Genomic DNA, 18,575 nt, shown 5'->3' with positions numbered 1-18,575 from the left:
GGTCCTACTGAGAATTTGGTAGGCTACCAGAGACATGATTACAGGGCTAGGGCCAGAGCACCCCATCATAAATATTTACCTAGTGAGTTAGAAATAAGTAATTCTTTTTAAGTTTAGAACTCTACAATTTTCATACAGTCACCAACTAAAGAACTAAATTATTTCTTTAAAAATAAACTATATGCCATATTGGTCAGAAGATTTAATCTATGCCCATCTTCTAATGGAAATACAATCTTCATACTACATGTTTCAGTTTTTTAATGTGTTACCTGGGATATAACATTTTCTGATACAAATGAGCATTGTTTTTTGTTTTCCTCTGAATTCAACTGCATTGCTCTAGCATGTTTTAGGTATTCCCTTTGAACACCATAGGCAAATGCCAATGGACTAAAAGTTATTGGGGCTACCAGAACATTAAAAGTAATACCAGAAAAAAAAAATCTATGGTGGCTGGATTCTGAAAATTAGATTTATGTCATTTCTGAGACTTAGCACAAAGCAAAGTATACATACCTTGAAGCCATCAAAAGCAAAAGCTCGTTCATCAGAGCCAAGCTCCTGATCAGGTTGGCAACCTGGTCTACTCCAACCAACTCTCATGTCTCCAGCAGTGACAGCCTCAAATTCAAAATACCATCTTCCTGTCTTCACAGCGTAAGTCTTCTCAGCACGGAAGATTCTGAACTTTTCTCCAGTGCCACTGCACACTTCAGTTCTAGTGGCTGTTTAATTTTAAAAGAACCTAGTGGTTATTTGGCAAGTAAGTGAAATGGAGGGAAGAAGTTTCACAGCTTTGCTATTTATTTGAGTAATCACTATATTTAAAAGAATCTAGGGATTAATTTTTTTAAGTCGTAATTCTTCAAATAACAACTAGAATCAATAATATTCTAGATCAAAGAATGTTGCTGTAATTGGTTTTATCTGATGTAGTTTCTTTTTTTAAAGTTCTTTTGGTGTTTTGTTTTTATATTACAAACATTTGTAGATTTTTCCACTTTATGATAGATATCTTGGCTGATAGGGGAAGGGTACAATTTTAGGATTAGCATTCTCTAAGTGTTAATTTGTAAAGCTTTTTACCTTCTTTGATTTCTCTGTCTTATCCTGTTGGTTTTATTATAATTGATCTACATATAATGTATAATTTATCTTTTAGGGATTTTGTGAGAGACTGGAGAAGGGGGAAATCCAGTTCTCCATTATGTTAATTCAAATAACCATAATTAACTCTTTCCCTGATGACTCATATTTTCAATTATCGTATTATATTTTTTTGTTTTATTCCTTACCAGGTTGTTAGTTGTGACTTTGTCAGGGTTTCTGATCCTTTTTTCCCCCTTTTGTAAAATTTATTTATTTATTTTTAGTTTTCAACATTCACTTTCACAAGATTTTGAGTTCCAAATTTTCTCCCTATCTATCCCCTCTGCCCACCCAAGATAGTGTGCATTCTGATTACCCCTTCCCCCAATCTGCCTTCCCTTCTATCACACCCCTCCCATCTCTTATCCCTTCCCCTCCATTTTCTTGTAGGGCAAGATAGATTTCTATACCAATTGCTGATATGTCTTATTTCCCAGTGGCATGTAAATACAATTTTTAACATTCATTTTTCAAACTCTTGAGTTTCAACTTTTCTCCCTTCCAGTCTCTCCACTCACCCCCATTGAGAAGGCAAAACAATATGATATAGGTAATACATGTGCAGTTATGCAAAACAGCTCTATAACAGTCATGTTGTAAAATACTAACCTATTTCCCTCCATTTATCCTGCCCCACATTTATTCTATTCTCTCTTTTGACCCTCTCTCCTCAAAAGTGTCTACTTCTAATTACCCCCTCCTCCCATTTACCCTCCCTTCTACAATCTCCCCCAACCCCCATTTATCCCCTTCTACCTTACTTTCTTGTAGTATAAAATAGACTTTCATATCAAATTGAATCCTTAAGCCAGATTTGATGGGAGTAAGGTTCCTCCCCTCCATTGAAAAAGCTTTTTCTTGACTCTTTTATGTGAGAGATAATTTATCCCATTCTATTTCTCCCTTTCTCCTTCTCCCAATATATTTCTCTCTCACACCTTAATTTTATTTTTCTAGCTATCATCCCTTTATATTCAACTCACCCTGTGCCCTCTGTCTGTATATGTGTGTGTATATGTGTGTATAATCCCTCCAACTACCCTAATACTAAGAAAAATCTCAAGAGTTACAAATATTCTCTTTCCCATGTAGGAATGTAAACAGTTGAACTTTAGCTAAGTGCTTTATGAATTCTCTTTCCTGTTTAAACTTAACCTGCTTCTCTTGATTCTTATATCTGAAAATCAAATTTCCTATTCAGCTCTGATCTTTTCAGCAAGAATGCTTGAACGTCTTCTATTTCATTGAATTTCCATTTTTTTCTCCTGAAGGATTATACTCAGTTTTGCTGGGTAGGTGATTCTTGGTTTTAATCCTAGCTCCTCTGACCTGTGGAAGATCATATTCCAAGCCCTTTGATCCCTTACTGTAGAAGCTGCTAGATCTTATGTTATCCTGACTGTATTCCCACAACACTCGAATTGTTTCTTTCTGGGTTACAATATTCCTAGGAATTTTCCTTTTGGGATTTCTTTCAGGAGGCAATCAGTGGATTCTTTCAATATCTACCTCACCCCCTGGTTGTAGAATATCAGAGCAGTTTTCCTTGATAATTTCTTGAAAGATGATGCCCAGGCTCTTTTTATGATCATGACTTTCAGGCAGTTCAATAATTTTTAAATTGTCTCTCCTAGATCTACTTTCTAGGTCAGTAGTTTTACCCAATGAGATATTTCACAGTGTCTGCTATTTTTTCATTCTTTTAATTTTGTTTTATAATTTCTTGATTTTTTCATAAAGTCATTAGCTTCTATCTGCTCCATTTTAATCTTTAAGGAGTTATTTTCTTCAGTGACCTTTTGGACCTCCTTTTTTCATCTGGACAATTCTGCTTTTTAAGACATTCTTCACCTCATTGACTTTTGGATCTCTTTTATCAGTGGGGTTAGTCTATTTTTTTAAGGTGTTACTTTCTCCAGCATTTTTTGGGTCCCATTTAGCAAGCAGTTGACTTGATTTTCATGATTTTCTTGCATCACTCTTATTTCTCTTCTCAATTTTTGCTCTACTTCTCTTACTTGATTTTCAAAATCCTTTTTGAGCTCTTCCATGACCTGAGACCAATTCATATTACTCTTGGAGTCTTTGCATGTAAGAAGTCTAATTTTGTTGTCTTTTTCTGTTTGCATATTTTGGTTTTCCTTGTCACTAAAGTAAGATTCTATAGTCTGATTCTTTTTCTGGTTTTTGCTCATTTCTCCAGGCATTTACTTGACTTTTGAGCTCGTCAAGGTAATTCTCTACTTCCAGTGAGACTAGGGGGTGTACTGTCAGCCCTCGATCTCCCCACAATCGAGGGCCTGAAGTTCCAGAAACAGCTGCTGCCACTGCCCCTACTGCTGCTGTAGCTACTGCTGCAGGCTCTTCTGCACCGTCCACCCTCCTGGGGCTAGGGTGGGATCACTCTACTTTTTCACACAGGCCCCACAGGTTTTTCCCACTGACCTTCCAATTTGTTCTCGATGTTTTGGAGTTGTGATGTCTGGAAATCACCATAGGGTGCCACTGATTCAGTCTGCCAGAAGCCTCCTCAGGTCCCATCTGTGCTGGCACAGTCCACACTGGACTGCACTCCACTTCCAGCCTGGCCAGAAAGATACTTCTTTTCGACCTTCCAGGCTATCTTGGGCTGGAGATTTGCTTCACTCAGTCATTCTGTGGTTTTTATAGCTCCAGAATTTGTCTAGTCATTTATTATAGGTATTTGGCTGGGTTTGAGGGGAGAATTTTAGCAAGTCCCTGCTTTTATTCAGTCATCTTGGCTCTGCCAGGGTTTCTGATTCTAACATGCCCTCTCCACTTGCCTATGAAGCTCAGATTAATGTCCTGGGTACTTCTACAGATGTAATTTCTACTGCTAACATATACAACCTGAGTATCCTGTTACTCAACCTCTCAATGTCCCAGGCAACTCTGTAAAACAATAATGTGAAAAACATAGACCCATTAAGCATTGAGATAGGGAGTTTCCTCACAAGGAGTTCTCTATAGCAATGCTATCACAGATAAAGATCAAAAAACAAAACAACAACAAAAACTCTATTAATTTTCTATGTACCTACCTTACTCTAAGGACCAAGCTCTTTGTTCCTATGCACAGTAACAGAATCAATATTCTATTAGGATTTCCAAGGGAAGTAATTTTGAGGAATTCGAAAGAAAATTATTTATCAAAAAGCAAAGTAGAGAGTGGAAACAAATGAATGTATAAAAGAGGAGTACAGAAGATATTAGAAAGAGTTCTTTGACCTTCACTTAACTGTAAAATAAGAGTATTAATATTTACTATTTGCTCAATCTGGATGTCAGGATTAAGGATTTAATTATTTGAAATTACTTGGTGAAAGGCAATGTATAAATAAAATGTAATTTTATAAGCAAAATTTAAAATAATATTAATTTCCTAAAATAATTATACACTTTCCTAAGGATAAAATATTGTAGAAGTGATTTTTACTTTGAAATGCAAATCAAAAATACAGATCACTAAATGCTAACCCTAGCACTAACAGTAAATATATAAAACATACAGAGGGGATTACTCAAAAGACTACATCCCTGTAGGTTATATTTATACCTATGTTTCAGGTGAAATAATTATATCACATTTGTAGCTTTGACTTTTCCTCCTGCTTTCATGTGTGACTTCTGGTAAACAAAAAAAGAGAATTACCATGATCTTGATCAGGAGCTTCTAGGTTGTAACCATAACCCAAAAGTGTACGGACAGCCTCCCTGAGGCTATCTTTATTTGATTTCTTGGTACGGTCATCTAGAAGAGCATAAGGAACTAAGCGAGGGTTTCTTCGGTTCTTTACGTCCTAGAGAAGAAAAGGTACAGAAATCATCAAACTACTATAGCCTTTGGCTGATGAGTATATCAAATACAAGGACTCTGAGAGAAAAAAATGATCCCATCCCTATCTCACAGGAATCACAAACACACGAAAAATATATTAATCAAATGAGTTAGTGTACTGAATTAAAATTAATTCTTTATATGAAATCAAGGTAAAATGTAGAATAAAAACTTTATATAGTTTAACAAACTCACTTGATTTTGAAATCATCTGCCATTGTAACAAGGCAAGAAACCAATTCAGAGAACACATAATTTAGTTGTACATATCACTGACAAATCTTTACAAGAAGAACTGGCAAATAAGTATTGATTACTTCAATAATCTTCAGGTTATGTGCAAGCCAAGGCTGTCTGAGAAAGTGAAGCAATTTCAACTTCAAAAATATTTTAAAAGCTATTATACTGAGTTTATTGATATTAAATTGAATTTTTGTAAAATAAAATTTCAACAACTAGTTTTAAGTTTTCTGCATTATTAGGAAACTAATTACAAAATGATCATCTCATTACATTCTATCAGAAGAATAATGTATGTTTGATTATGGAAGTCAAGAAAAAAAAAAGAATTAAAAGATATATCCATGCAGAGAATTCATCAATTCTCAGGAAAGATAGCTCAGGTTTGGAAAGTTCACTGGAAATCATGTTTGTCTTTTGATACCAGTTTTTTTTGATGGAATTCTATTTTGCATGTGAGAAATTACCAAATTTCATTAGCAACAGGGACTAGTCCTATGATTTAATTAGTATAGGGATCTCATAGTAAATAGTCAAATATATGGCTCATAACACTCCCAAGAGCTACCTGAGCCCAATTAAAAAATATTTAGGAAATATTTAATATTTACATATTTAACAAAATAAATATGTATTCAATAGAAAATAGATAATGCTAACATACACACACACATATTTTAATTCAATATGCAGTTGCAGGGATTGCTATATATCAGACCTGTATAACTTGTAAACTTCAGGTTAAAGACAGGTCAGACTAGAGACAGACTGTTAATGATTGGTTGCCAAGGAGCTCGTGACAAACAGAAGAGTACACAGTGGTAAACCTATATTTTTCTGTAGGCTGCCCAAAATGCTTTGGCAGGCTGCAAGAGACTTGTGGATCATATGTTGTGCAGGCCTACTATATATGGTTTTATGACCCTTCATTTCTATTGAGTTTGACACCACTGGTGCAGAATTAGAAGTAGTTAAGAGTCACACAGCCTCTCTGTATCAAAGGAAATGAGCCAAGATCTTCCTGGCTTTGAGGCCAGTTCTTTATCTACTAAATCATGCCACCTTTATCATTAGAGAAGGTGTGGGTGTTCTAATCATCTGGTCTTGACTTTACTATCAGCTAGCAATTAACTGAGAACGTCATCTAACCTCATCTATAAAATGGAAGTGAAGCCAGACTATGTCTAAGGTCCAGTTTAGTTCTAAAAATTCTATGGTGCTATGATTACATCTCCTCTAAATCCCTCAAAAAAGGAAATTATTCCTAATACCTCAAATTACAAGCCTAAATTGGTGGGAGCTCTCATATACCTGTTGGATGCCATAAGTCCAACCTTGCCTGATGCGATCTCGGGCCCATACGTTGTGAGCATTTTCAGCCAACTTGTCTACCATTGCTTCTTGGGAGGGGGTGAGTTTTATAAAGCTCAAATCCATTGGAGCAGGCTTGTAACCACTTGTTAACTGATAACTGAAAAAGCAAAACATCGTTTAATTGGCCATTTTGAAAATGCAAGGTATAAAATCCCAAACAATAACAAATTATATTTAAACACCATTGGCCTTTCCCCACCTGGCCTAACCTCCACAAAGAAGGAAGGGAAAGTATTCTCTTACAATTCTGCTTTGAGGACAAGCTTGTTCTTTTTAATTTCGGTGCAATTACTGTTATCCCCATTTTGCAGATGCCTAGTAAATGGCGTGGTGAGTCAGTAGACCAGTAATTCATTATTACAATGCCTAGTGCCTCATTATGTACTTTCAAATAAGGACATAGGCTCTACTGGAGCATTCTTTACCAAAAGCAGCAAAAACTGCTATGTTGTATAAGTCATATAGCCATCATGATGAAACATCACTATTGACAACCCTTTCATAATTAGAAACATTGCCTTATAACAAGTTGACTTCAATTATATTAATATACTCAGTGTCAAATATGAGTTATAGTCTACAAAACAGACTAAATTAATCATGATCAGACTAAGTGATGTTTCTAAGACATGAGTCTGACCATGTTATACTTCATTTTCCTAATCTCTTTTTTCTCAATATACATAAAAAGAAAAAAAAAAATTTTCTCCCTGTTACCTCCAAGATCAAACACAAAATCCTTTACTTGGCATTTGAAGCCTTTTCCAACCTGGTAGCTTCCTAGCCTTTCTAATTTTCTTACATTTTATTCCCCAACTCTGTGTACTTGACTACCCAGCGACACTGGCCTCTTTGCTCACACCACACATTCCCATTCCAACTTTATGCCTTTTCACTGTCTGTCTCTCACCTGGAAAGTTGTCCCCTCCCAATCATTGTCTCCTGCTTCCTCCAAGACTCAGGTTAAATACTAACTTCAGTAGGAAAATCCTTCCTTGCCTTTCCTTTACCCTTTGAGTGCCTTCTCACTGAAATTATTTTTCCACTTACTGTCTATCTATCTCTCTATCTATCCATCTTGCTATTATAGTTACTTGTATGTTCATCCCTAATTGAATGTGACCCCTTGAGGGCAGGGATCATGTTTTTATCTTCCTTTATATTCCCATCATTTAGCATTGCACCTTGTACATATTAAACATATTCACTGACCAAATATCTACCTGAATGACTGACTATAGAGACTCATAGATGGTAATGCAAGAGAAAGGAAATTCAAATAGTTAACATCTTAACCTTTTAGTTTTGATATAAAACCAAGATTAAAAAAGTCTAATATACCTTCAAGGAGAAAAGTGGTATTATTTACCCTGGAACAAATATTTCTACCTTTAATTTGAAATACAAACTTCATTTTTATAACCATCAAGTTCAATCTTGATTTCATTTTAAAACTACTGTTTATTTTCAAAGAGAACATTCAGCCTACTTTTCCACTTTAAATTATTATCACAATATCATAATGAGAGTAGGTATTCCAAAATATTCAATATCTTGATAAATGAAGAGGAAACTATCAGATAGAATGTCAGATAAACCCAACTACTTCATCTAACCTGATTTTCTTAGATTTTTAAATGAAAATAGACTTTGCCCTTATGTTATAAGAATAACCCCTTCTCAACTATAAGCTCTAGGGAAGTTTTAGTATGGATTTTTTTTTCCAATCAAAAAGCTGGAACCCATCCAGAGGTGAAAAGCCAGGGTGAGGAACTGATTAGAAACCAGTAAGTCAGTCAATGAACACTGATTAAGTACTTGCTAATATGGACAGGCACTGTGCTAAACCCACAGGATACAAAGAAATTAAAACAATTGTTAAAATAGTTCTTACTGTCAGGGAGTAGGGAGTTTTTCTTCTAATGAAGGAGATAATATCAAAATAACTAGGAACATACAAGAAATTAGAGTAGAAGGACAAGTACCTGGGAGTGAGATACCTAACAAGGGCCTCCTACATAACAGAGGACTTGAACTGAGCCTTGAAGGAATCCAGGGAAACTAAGAGGCAGATGTGAGGGGGCAGAGCGATATGGGAATGGGATAAAGTCAGTAAAGTCAGAGACAGAAGACAGAGTGTAGTGTTAGAGGAACTGCAAGTGAGCCAGTGTGACTAAATCACAAAGTGTGGAGGAAGGTAAAGAGAAAGAAGATTGTTAAACAGGATTGTGTTTGGCTATGAAGCGTTGAAAAGAGTTAAAAAGAGAAGTTTATATTTGATACCACCTACTCAAAAAGGACTGACCAGAGAGGGCAAATAAACTGGAGTTGTTTAGCCTTGAGAGGGACTGACACAGAAGAGCAGTCTTCCAATATATGAAAGGCAACTATGAATAAGAAAGTGTTAGTCTTATTTTATTTGATCCCAAAGGGTAGCACTAGGCACAATTAACAGAAGCTACAGATAGGCAGATTAAGTTTGATATAAGGAAATCTTCCTGCTTTCCAAAAGTGTGATTGAGCTATTTTAAGGGGGTAGTGAGTTCACTGCACAAAAGATGAGGAAGGGATCAGATGACCAATTTTCTGGGAAGTTTTAGAGGAGATTCTAACTCATTAATTAGGAGGAGATGACTTCTGAAGTGTATTCTGAAATTGTACAGTTCAATAACAATCTAATTTCCATTGCTCATTTCAATGTCATTATTACTCATCATTTCTGTTTATAAAAGCAGTTAAAATATTCATCTATTTTCTCTTCTCATTCACACACTGTTTCTCCTACATACCCACCCAAGTCCAATCCACTCAATGTTTTACAATATAAGCATTATAAAGTTCTTGTTAGATGTGAATATGCTCCAAATATAATCAAGTCATACAATAATCAGAAGATTCCAAGGATTTTTCAGAGTGGACCTTTTAACTTAATTTTCTATAATATTGTATCATTCTTCATACTAAGGTTAGAGACAGCAAATTCTACACACAGGTGGAGTGGAAAATGCCATTGCCTTTCTGTAATGGTTTTACCAAACAAGGGTTTCACCACAAAAAAAAAAAATAGTTTTAGCACAACCCTGACAAATTCTTTCAATCAATCCCCACTCATGGCCTAGGGGCAGCTAGGTGGTACAGTGGATAGAGCACCAGTGCAGAAGTCAGGAGGACCTGAGTTCAAATCCCATCTCAGACACTTGACACTCACTAGCTGTGTGACCTTGGGCAAGTCACTTAACCCCAATTGCCTCATCCTGGATCATCTCCAGTCATCCTGATGAATATCTGGTCACTGCATTCAGATGGCTCTGGAGGAGAAGTGAGGCTGGTGACCTGCACAGCCCTCCCTCACTCAAAACAAAGTCAAGTGCAAGTTATGCCATTATTCCTCTGATGGCATGATCTTCTTTGGCAACAAAGGACAAACACACTCATGGCTTATCCAACACATTCAGTGTTGGGACTATATGCCAAATCAGACAAACCAATCACAATCACATATACCAGATCTAAATTCATTTAAATTATCTACCTCTATTTTTTCACTATTCTTAAAATTTTACACTTCCTGCAACTTCAAATATATTCAATTTTCATTTCTCACATTTTCCCTACAAAGGAAAAAAATTGGGATCATATTAGAAATGACTTTACGCTTAAATTCTGTAAACATTAAATGTACCTACAAGTAAACAACAAATATACTCAAAGGTAACATAACTCAGGATCAAGGCAAGGTGGGCAACATTACCTGCAACTGTATATGTAGGAGAATCCTAATTGTTGGAGAAAATGCTAACAGAGGTTGACTACAGTAGGTGTGATTGGTACAAGAGCATTTTGTCTTAGAGAAGAAATATCAAGTTCTAGACTTTCTTTATGATAAGCTTCGGAAGTGTAGCAAGAGAATCTCTTCTCTCCCAAAGTTCTTGTACCAATTCTAGGAGAAAAGGGAGCTTCTGTTAGCAATCTCTTCATTAATTAGGTTTTTCCTTCTATATGCATACTTACAGACAAAATACTTCAGGCTAGGCTTTAAACTCAGGTTATGATAAAACAAAACCCCACTTCACTATTTTACAGAGTACAAATGGTATTAAAGTGAAAAAGGATGATGATGATGAGAGAAAGGAAAGACAAAAGCAGAATGCCTATACTTTAATAGTACTTAATTCCAATCTGACAAAAAAAAACTTCAAAAATTTTATCCCAAACTCATAAACATAATAATTGTACTCTAAAATGTCATAAAACTATTTTGAAGAGGGGAGGAAGGGATAGAATTTGGAACTCTGAACTTTAAAAAATGTTTAAAATACATTTAATATATAATTGGGGAAAATATTAAAATTATTTTGGTTAAATTATGGATTTTATCTAGCCATTCTAAAAGTTATTGCTTATGCAATTTTAATTTGCATTCATAAGTTCAATTTTTAGATAAGATCTGTTGTGCTCCTTACCAGAATTTTATTATGTTTGACTAATGAGGCCTCTGAGCAAGGAAGACCTGGCTTCAGGATCACCTTCTGAAATATACTGGCTGTATGATCCTAACCAACTCAAATAAGCTCTCAGTGCTATTAAAAAAAAAAAAATCTCTTTAAGAAAACAAGTTGAATTTATTAAGGACCTCCTAGGTTTTAGGGGCGGAGTGTTCAGGGATAATGAGAATTTCTGGTATGAGGGTTTGCCAAGCCCTTTTCAGGGCTGCTTATTCACCTATAGTGCCCACCTTCACCCAACTCTCATCTATGCATTCCAAGAAGGTAAAGCATGTGCAGTGGCCACTTTTCAGTAAACTGACTTGGCAGACAGGCTAAACCAGGCTGAGGGTAACAATTAAGGGAATGTCTACCCCAAGCATGTGACAACTCCTCTGGCAGAATGGGCAGATGAGAACAATTTCTTTCAATGGTCATGAAGACAGTTGATGCAGGTGATATGGGAGCACTTAGACACCAAGGTCATCCACAGTCTTGACACTGGACTTTGATGACTCAGGAAGAGAGAGTGATGCTGAAAACTTTTGTGCAATTCTGCCTCACTTAAATCCAATGCACCCTCAAGTTAAGACATTATCCATGGTGTCATGAGTCCTCTTCAAAAACGAAGGATAAACAACAACTAGGTTTTACGAACCATGAAAGGTACTGAGGATACAAATTAAGTAAACTAGCCCTTGCTCCCAAGTTACAGGTACATATAAAGGTGGTATATAAAACAGATACAACATAAATTGGTGGAAGGAAAGGTAAGAGCAACTGGGAGGGGGAAAGGAAAAGCTTCATATGTAAGATTATGCTTAAAGATTATCAATAAAAATTTATCTTTATAAAGCTAGTGCATGAGCTGATTCTTGAAGGCATCTAGGGACTCTAAAAGATTAATATGTAGAAGGGCCTTCTGGCCATGGGAAGAAACCAAGGGAAAGGCTCAGAGATGGGAGATGAGATGTCCTGTATAGGAATAGTAATGACAGAAAGTATTCCCTCATTGAGAATCTCATATGTCAATGGTTGGTATATGAAAAAAAATAAATAAATTGAGTAAGTTAACATCTAGTCTAAGATTTTTTTCATTCATTCAAAAAAATCAACAAATATTTAAGTGATCACTGTTTACATGGCACAGTGTTAGCTCCTGTACAGACACAAAGAAGATTAAGACAGTCTCTATCTTCACCAAATGTACAATGTAGAAGTGCAGCGCATGGTCACTAATACCACAAAGTAGAAGGTTAATGGCATAAGAAGATGACTGCTTCTAAGGAAGTTTAGGAGAGAGGGGGAAAGAGAAAGAGAGAGAGAGAAAGAGAGAGAGAGAGAGAGAGAGAGAGAGAGAAAGAGAGAACTTCCATTTCAGGAAAAGTAGTAGTTGAGGAAAAGGTAGTTTGTTGGGGGTTTTTTCTTGATTTCAAATAGACCTGAGAAGATATGAAACAAGGCTAAGTATACAACTATTTCAGTTGTAGGCAAAAACAAACAAACAAAAAACAAGAAAACAGAGAAATTTGTCTGGCATTTTTACCAAGTATGAATGTACTGGGAAAATAAAATGATTCTTTATTCCCATCATTATTTACTCCCACACACACAACCTTTGGACTTCTTTCTCTGACAGACTTAATCAAATCAACACCGCCTTGCCTGGGAAAAGATATGTCAATCAACTACCCTATTGTTCAATTCAGCCTCTCTATGGTTTCCCAGAATAAAATAAAAAATTCACTCACTTAATCAAGCAGTACTTACTAAACCTTACTGTGTGCAAGGGACTGTGTTAAGCACTGGGGATACAAAGAAAATCAAAGTAAACAGAAAGTCTCTGCTCTCAAGGATCATAAATTCTCATGGGGAGACTATATAAATATCAAGGTACATACAAGAGATATAAAAGGGAAATCCATTAGCAGTTGGAGGGAACTGGAAAAGGCCTCCTCCAGGATTTTAGCTAAATTTTGAAAGGAGCTTGGAATAGTAAGAGGTAGAAGTGAAAGTGAAGAGAATATCAAGGCTGAGTAACAGCCACTGCAGATAGGGAGACAAGACATTAAGGAACTGTAAGAATAAGGAAGAGTAAATCTAGATTAACTGTATCACAGAATTCAGGAAAGGAATGAGACAGAAAAGACAGGTTGGGTGCAGGTTATAAAGGGATTTATTACACCCCCCCCTTTCCAGAAAAGAAGTATTGAAGGAAGCCAGGAAACTAAGAGGCAGAGGTGATGAAGAAAAGTCTTCCAGGCTTAGGGGAAAGCTATCCAGGAGAGAGGACAAGAAATGTATTATTCAAGGAACTGCAAAAAAGCAGGATAGCTGGATTAGAGAATATGTGCAAGCTATAAGAGGACATATAGGTGGCATATTGAATAGAATTTTCAACTTAAGAGTCAGAAGACCTGAGTGTGAATCCAAACAATCCCTAGCTATATGACCCTATGCAAGTAACTTAATTTCACTCAGCCTCAGTTTTCTCATCAGTAAAATGAAGATAATATCATCTATTTCACATGGTTGATGTTTGAAGCAAATGCTAACACATGTAAAACACTTTGCAAATCTTGAAGCGCTATATAAATGATAGTTGTTGTTGTTATTGCTATGGCTTATAAAGTAGGAAAAATAATCAAGTTATGAAGAACTTTAAATATTATATTTGTTCCTTGAGGTAATAGGGAGCCTCTGGAGTTCCTTGAGTAGGGGGTGATGTGGTCAGTTCTACTTTTGGAAAATCACCCTGGAAGCTGATTAGAAGATGGCTTGGAGGAAGGAGAGACGTTAGGCAGGGAGACCAATTAGAAGAGTATCATAGTAGCCCCAGTGAAAGGCAATGAGGGCTCGAATTAGGGTTGTAGCTACATAAGTAGATAGAAGCCAATTTATACAAAAGATGTTGTGAAGATAGAAATAAGATTTGGTAATGGATAGGATACATGGGATGAAAGTGAGGAGTAAGAGATAACACTAAGGTTTCAAATCTTGGTGACTAGGAGAATTACTGTGCCCTTGATTTTAATAGAGAAGTTTTGAGGAGGGTTTGTGTGTTCGTCCTTCATTGCCAAAGAAAACCATGCCATCAGAGAAATAATGACATGAGTTGCACTTGACTTTGAGTGAGGGAGGGCTGTGCAAGGTCACCAGTCTCACTTCTCCTCCAGAGCCATCTGAATCCAATGAGCAGATATTCATCAGGATGACTGGAGATGTCCCAGGATGAGGCAATTGTGGTTAAGTGTCTTGCCCAAGGTCACACAGCTAGTGAGTGTCAAGTGTCTGAGGTGAGATTTGAACTCAGATCCTCCTGATTCCTGCACTGGTGTTCTATCCACTGCACCACCTGGTTGCCCCTGAGGAGGGAAAGGTTTTTGGGGAAAGATAATGAGTCCTATTTTGGACATACCAAGTTTGAGATGCCTATAAGCACATCCAATAGATACATAAAAGAGATCTAGGAGAAAGCAATATTAGGAAAATCTAGAAAGGAGAGAGTATCCTGAAAGAGGAGGTGATCAGTACAGATGAGGTCAAGAAGTCTGTGATGGCAAGCAAAATAAATAGGATCTTTTGCTGCGTTGTTTTTTGTTTTTGTTTTTGTTTTTGGTATAATCAAGTGCCTCTGACTGAATCTTGCCTTTATCAATCAAGAGTCTTTACTAGAAGTAAAGTACAGAAACAAGAGTTTCTTTAACTAGAAACAGTAAATGTATTTGTACTGTTAATTATTTTAATATGATTAAAGATCTTCCCCGCCCATTAATGGGCCTGCCCATTAAGGGGAGTTCGATTAAGGAAGATTTGTGGGAAGGCCCAAGCTTTGTGTTAATAAGGCACCAGTTCTCAAGAGTTGTGATGTCCTCTGGCTCTAAAAAAGATATAAATACTCTGAGGTGAGGTTTTACTTTGGGGCTTGCTGACTGGAAGTGTTTGTTTGGCCAGATAAGGACTCTGGGAAGCCACTAAAGGAGCCCCCCAACTTTGAAAACCCAGATATCAGTGCTTCCCTCTCTGGTAATTATGGTCAGACAGTTGGACCTGTCTGTTGAATTCATGCTGTGGAAACTGTCTATTGATTTTTTGATTTCTCTGTATTTTCTTTGAAGTTCAGGGTGTTGACTCCCCTGAACTAGGTGAATGATATATGTGTTTGGTTAAAGGAATGTTACATGTGCTTCATTAAAGTGATTGTTAATCCCTTGAAAGTTGCTTTCTTCTTATGAATGCAGATCTAAGAACCTGTGATAGCAGGCTCCCCTGTGTATGTTGGGGTGCTTACTGATACAGTCTCAGGACTGAGAAAAGATCATTAGATTTATCCATTAATAGACCACTGGTAACTGTGGAGAGTCTGATTTCAGGTGAATGATGAAGTACAAAGCCATACTGAAGAGGGAATGAGAATGAGAGGAAAGAAAGAAGAGGCACCTACATGAGATAGCTTTCTAAAGGAGTTTAGCCACAAACAAGAGGAGAGACATAGCATAATACCTATCTGGGAATGGCCAGACCAGCTGAGAGTTTTATAAGGATAAAGCAATGATGGGCATGTTTATAGGCAAAAGGAAGTAATTAGTATACAGAGACAAAAGAGAATGGGGATGATAGTGTGGCCCTTTGCTGGAGAAGTTGGGAAAGGGTAAGATAGTGATTGTGTGCCTCTTCCTTTGCTAGTGGAAAAGTCACCATTTTATCTGAGACTGGAGTGAAAGAGGATGCAAAAGAGGAGATATCAGAGTGAGGTAAAATGAGGAGGAGAGAAGAGGGAGTTCTCTGTGTATGGTGTCAGTTTTTCAGTGAACTGTGAGATAAGGTTTGTGAGTGAGAGACTGAAGGAAAGAGAAAGCTGGAGGACTCATGACAGATGAGAAGATTTAGAAGTCTTACTATATAGAGGGTCTAGATGAGATTGTGTAACATAAATTTGCAGTGGACCAAATCACAAGGTTTTTTCCAAAGAGTTTCATGTAAACTAGAGCAAATGAGCACATAGCAGAAATAATCAAAGTATGAGGACCAACAAAGCATGATAGACAACAGAACAAGGGTTGTAGAGGAAACAATGATGGAGGCCAAGTTAGAGTTGAGCTGGTTCATCAAGAAGTCAAGATAGGAGAGGTGAATGTATCCAGTACAGGGATGATAGTCTGGGAAAAAACTGAGGGGTAGAAGGAAAGGAAGTCATATGAAGGACTAATAAGGTAAAGCTGCAAAGATGAAAAGATTATTTTCAGATAAAGGAATTTCAGAGTTCTGGCATTGGTAGTAGAACACAATGGGTGATAGTATAATCAAATGTATGACTATCTGAAGTACATCAGAGCAGCACATCATGGGAATTTAATAGACTAAGGAACTGGGCACTTAAGAAGCTTGAGGGCTATGACTGTGTATGAAGTCTCCCAAGTATGAATGCAAGAGATAGGGGGTAGAGAAAGATTTGTGAGCTAGGCACAACTCACTGAGTAGGAAGGGTCTTTAGGGTCTAAAGATAATAGCTACCACGATAGGATTGGGTGGTCAGTTTGCATTGGACAAATCTCAAAGAACAAAATTGTTTAGTGAAGGTGGTCAAAGGACAGCCCAAGTATTCTGACTGTCATAGCCATGACTACTTATTTGGGAACTGATGGAGAGAAGACAGGAGGCATAATATATGAGAAACAATGTAGCCAGAACTGGAAGGGAAGAGGTTTTGTTAGGAAGATATCATGTCTCAATGAGGGTTAGACGAGAGGAATGAAAAAGAAAGTAATTTAAGATGAAGGCATGTTTGCTATTGATGGAGCAAGCATTCCAAAAGACACAGTATAAAGGGCAAGAAGATCTGATGTGGCACACTGTGGAAGCCTACCTCCACAGTTAAGGTACACAGGTCTGACTGAGTGTCAATGTGAGGATAAGGGTCAAATTTTTGTACACTGGAATTGAGTTCAAGATCATGAGAATGGGGAAAATACAGATGATAAGAATATGCTAAACACTGAGAAGTGAGTAAACGCACAGTGCTCTATAGAGAGAAGCACAAGATTGGACGATTTAAGGTCATCCTTTAAGATTGAGTCTCTTGTTAGATGGAGATGTTACATCCTGCAATATTTTGAAACAAGGAACCCTACTGGCAGGAATAAGTGGAGATCAGGAGACCAGTTACATTCCTTTTCTTGCAGAAGACTCTGGGAGGCAAAAGATGGAAAAATTCCTGTCTGCAATGCAGAAGTTCCTGAGGCAGGACAACACCTGGTTGGAAGGTAGACAATGACCCTTCCTATGTTCTACTTATGGTGCAAAAGTAGGTTCAGGAAATTGGTAAAAGAAAGCAGTTGTCTGGGATCCTTGCCTGACAGTTAAGTGAGTACAACTTGGCACTGCTGAAAGGTTCCAACTAGGCTGGGAAGTGGGTTAAAATTTTATTTGTGTTCTAGGCACAGTGCTAAGTCCTGGGAACACAGAGAAACAAATAAAACAACTCCTGTCTTGGAAAAGCTTAGCTACTAGGTTCCTCTAAGTAACACCCTGAATTAGAATGCACACCCCTAAAGGGCAAAGGTTTTTATACCCAGAGTTTAGAAGCTACCTGGAATATATGAAAGGCAACATACCTAAGTGGACAGGCTACCAGCCTCAGAGACAGAACAAATGGCACTGGTGGAAGGAACTTTCTCACCAGAAATTCCCCAAACCAGTAAAGTCACAAGCCTTACTGCTGCTCATTCGAGCAGTTAGTTTTCAAATGGCTTTTTCCCAAAGGTCCTGAATTTTGCTACCTGTCTTAGCGATAAAATTAATCTTTTGTCGTTATTCAGTCATTCTAGTCATGTCCAATTCTTAATGATCCCACTTGGAATTTTCTCAGGAGAGATACTGAGTGATTTACCATTTTCTTCTCCTGCTCATTTTACAGCTGAGGAAACTGAGGCAAACAGGCTTAAGTGACTTGCTCAGGGTCACAAAACTAGTAAGTATCTGAGACCATATTTGAACTTAGGTCTTTCTGACTCCAGACCCAGCTCTCTACTTGTGCCACTTAGCTACCCCCAAATCAATCTAATAAGGTAACAACAAGATGTGGTGACTGATCCATCTATTGTCCCCTATAACTGGTATATTTTGTAGGCACATGCTAAAAGGAAATGCCTGAAAAGAAAAAAAATTAATAACTACTAGAATTTTAGGCAGTATTGTTGCCTTATCTCAGTTGGGTCAGGGGGTTATTTTGGCACAGGGAATCTTGTCTGTGCCCTTCTTCAACCGGACTGCTCCATCTAAAGAAGCAGGGGGGAAAGCATATCACATTAAGTAATGCAAACTTAATAAAAAGAAAAACTATGGGAAGAGTGGGGAGAAAGATGGACAGCATCAGTCAAGGATTTCTGATACTACAATTCAAGCTTTCTCATCCTCTGGGGCTAAATATTTTAACTTAATCATAAAAATTGAGAGGGCCTCTTCAA

The 18,575-nt window shown here is 37.1% G+C and overlaps 1 protein-coding gene across 11 annotated transcripts in view; it reads right to left on the bottom strand.

Moving 5' to 3' along the window:
* Positions 1 to 18,575, bottom strand: part of RYR2 (ryanodine receptor 2) — an 826,096-nt gene that overhangs the window by 344,544 nt on the left and 462,977 nt on the right. For all 11 annotated transcript variants that reach the window (XM_072637850.1, XM_072637853.1, XM_072637851.1 and 8 more), the window contains 3 exons: positions 6,563 to 6,722; positions 4,826 to 4,973; positions 520 to 728 (listed from right to left, as the gene is read on the bottom strand). In XM_072637850.1, the coding sequence (XP_072493951.1) occupies positions 520 to 728; positions 4,826 to 4,973; positions 6,563 to 6,722 (517 nt within the window). The remainder of the gene's footprint in view (positions 1 to 519; positions 729 to 4,825; positions 4,974 to 6,562; positions 6,723 to 18,575) is intronic.

The sequence above is a fragment of the Notamacropus eugenii genome, chromosome 2 (genome assembly GCF_028372415.1).
Source record: "Notamacropus eugenii isolate mMacEug1 chromosome 2, mMacEug1.pri_v2, whole genome shotgun sequence".
Lineage (NCBI taxonomy): Eukaryota > Metazoa > Chordata > Mammalia > Diprotodontia > Macropodidae > Notamacropus > Notamacropus eugenii.
The sequence above is the reverse complement of the archived record's forward strand: the minus strand, read 5'-3'. Positions and strand labels throughout refer to the sequence as shown.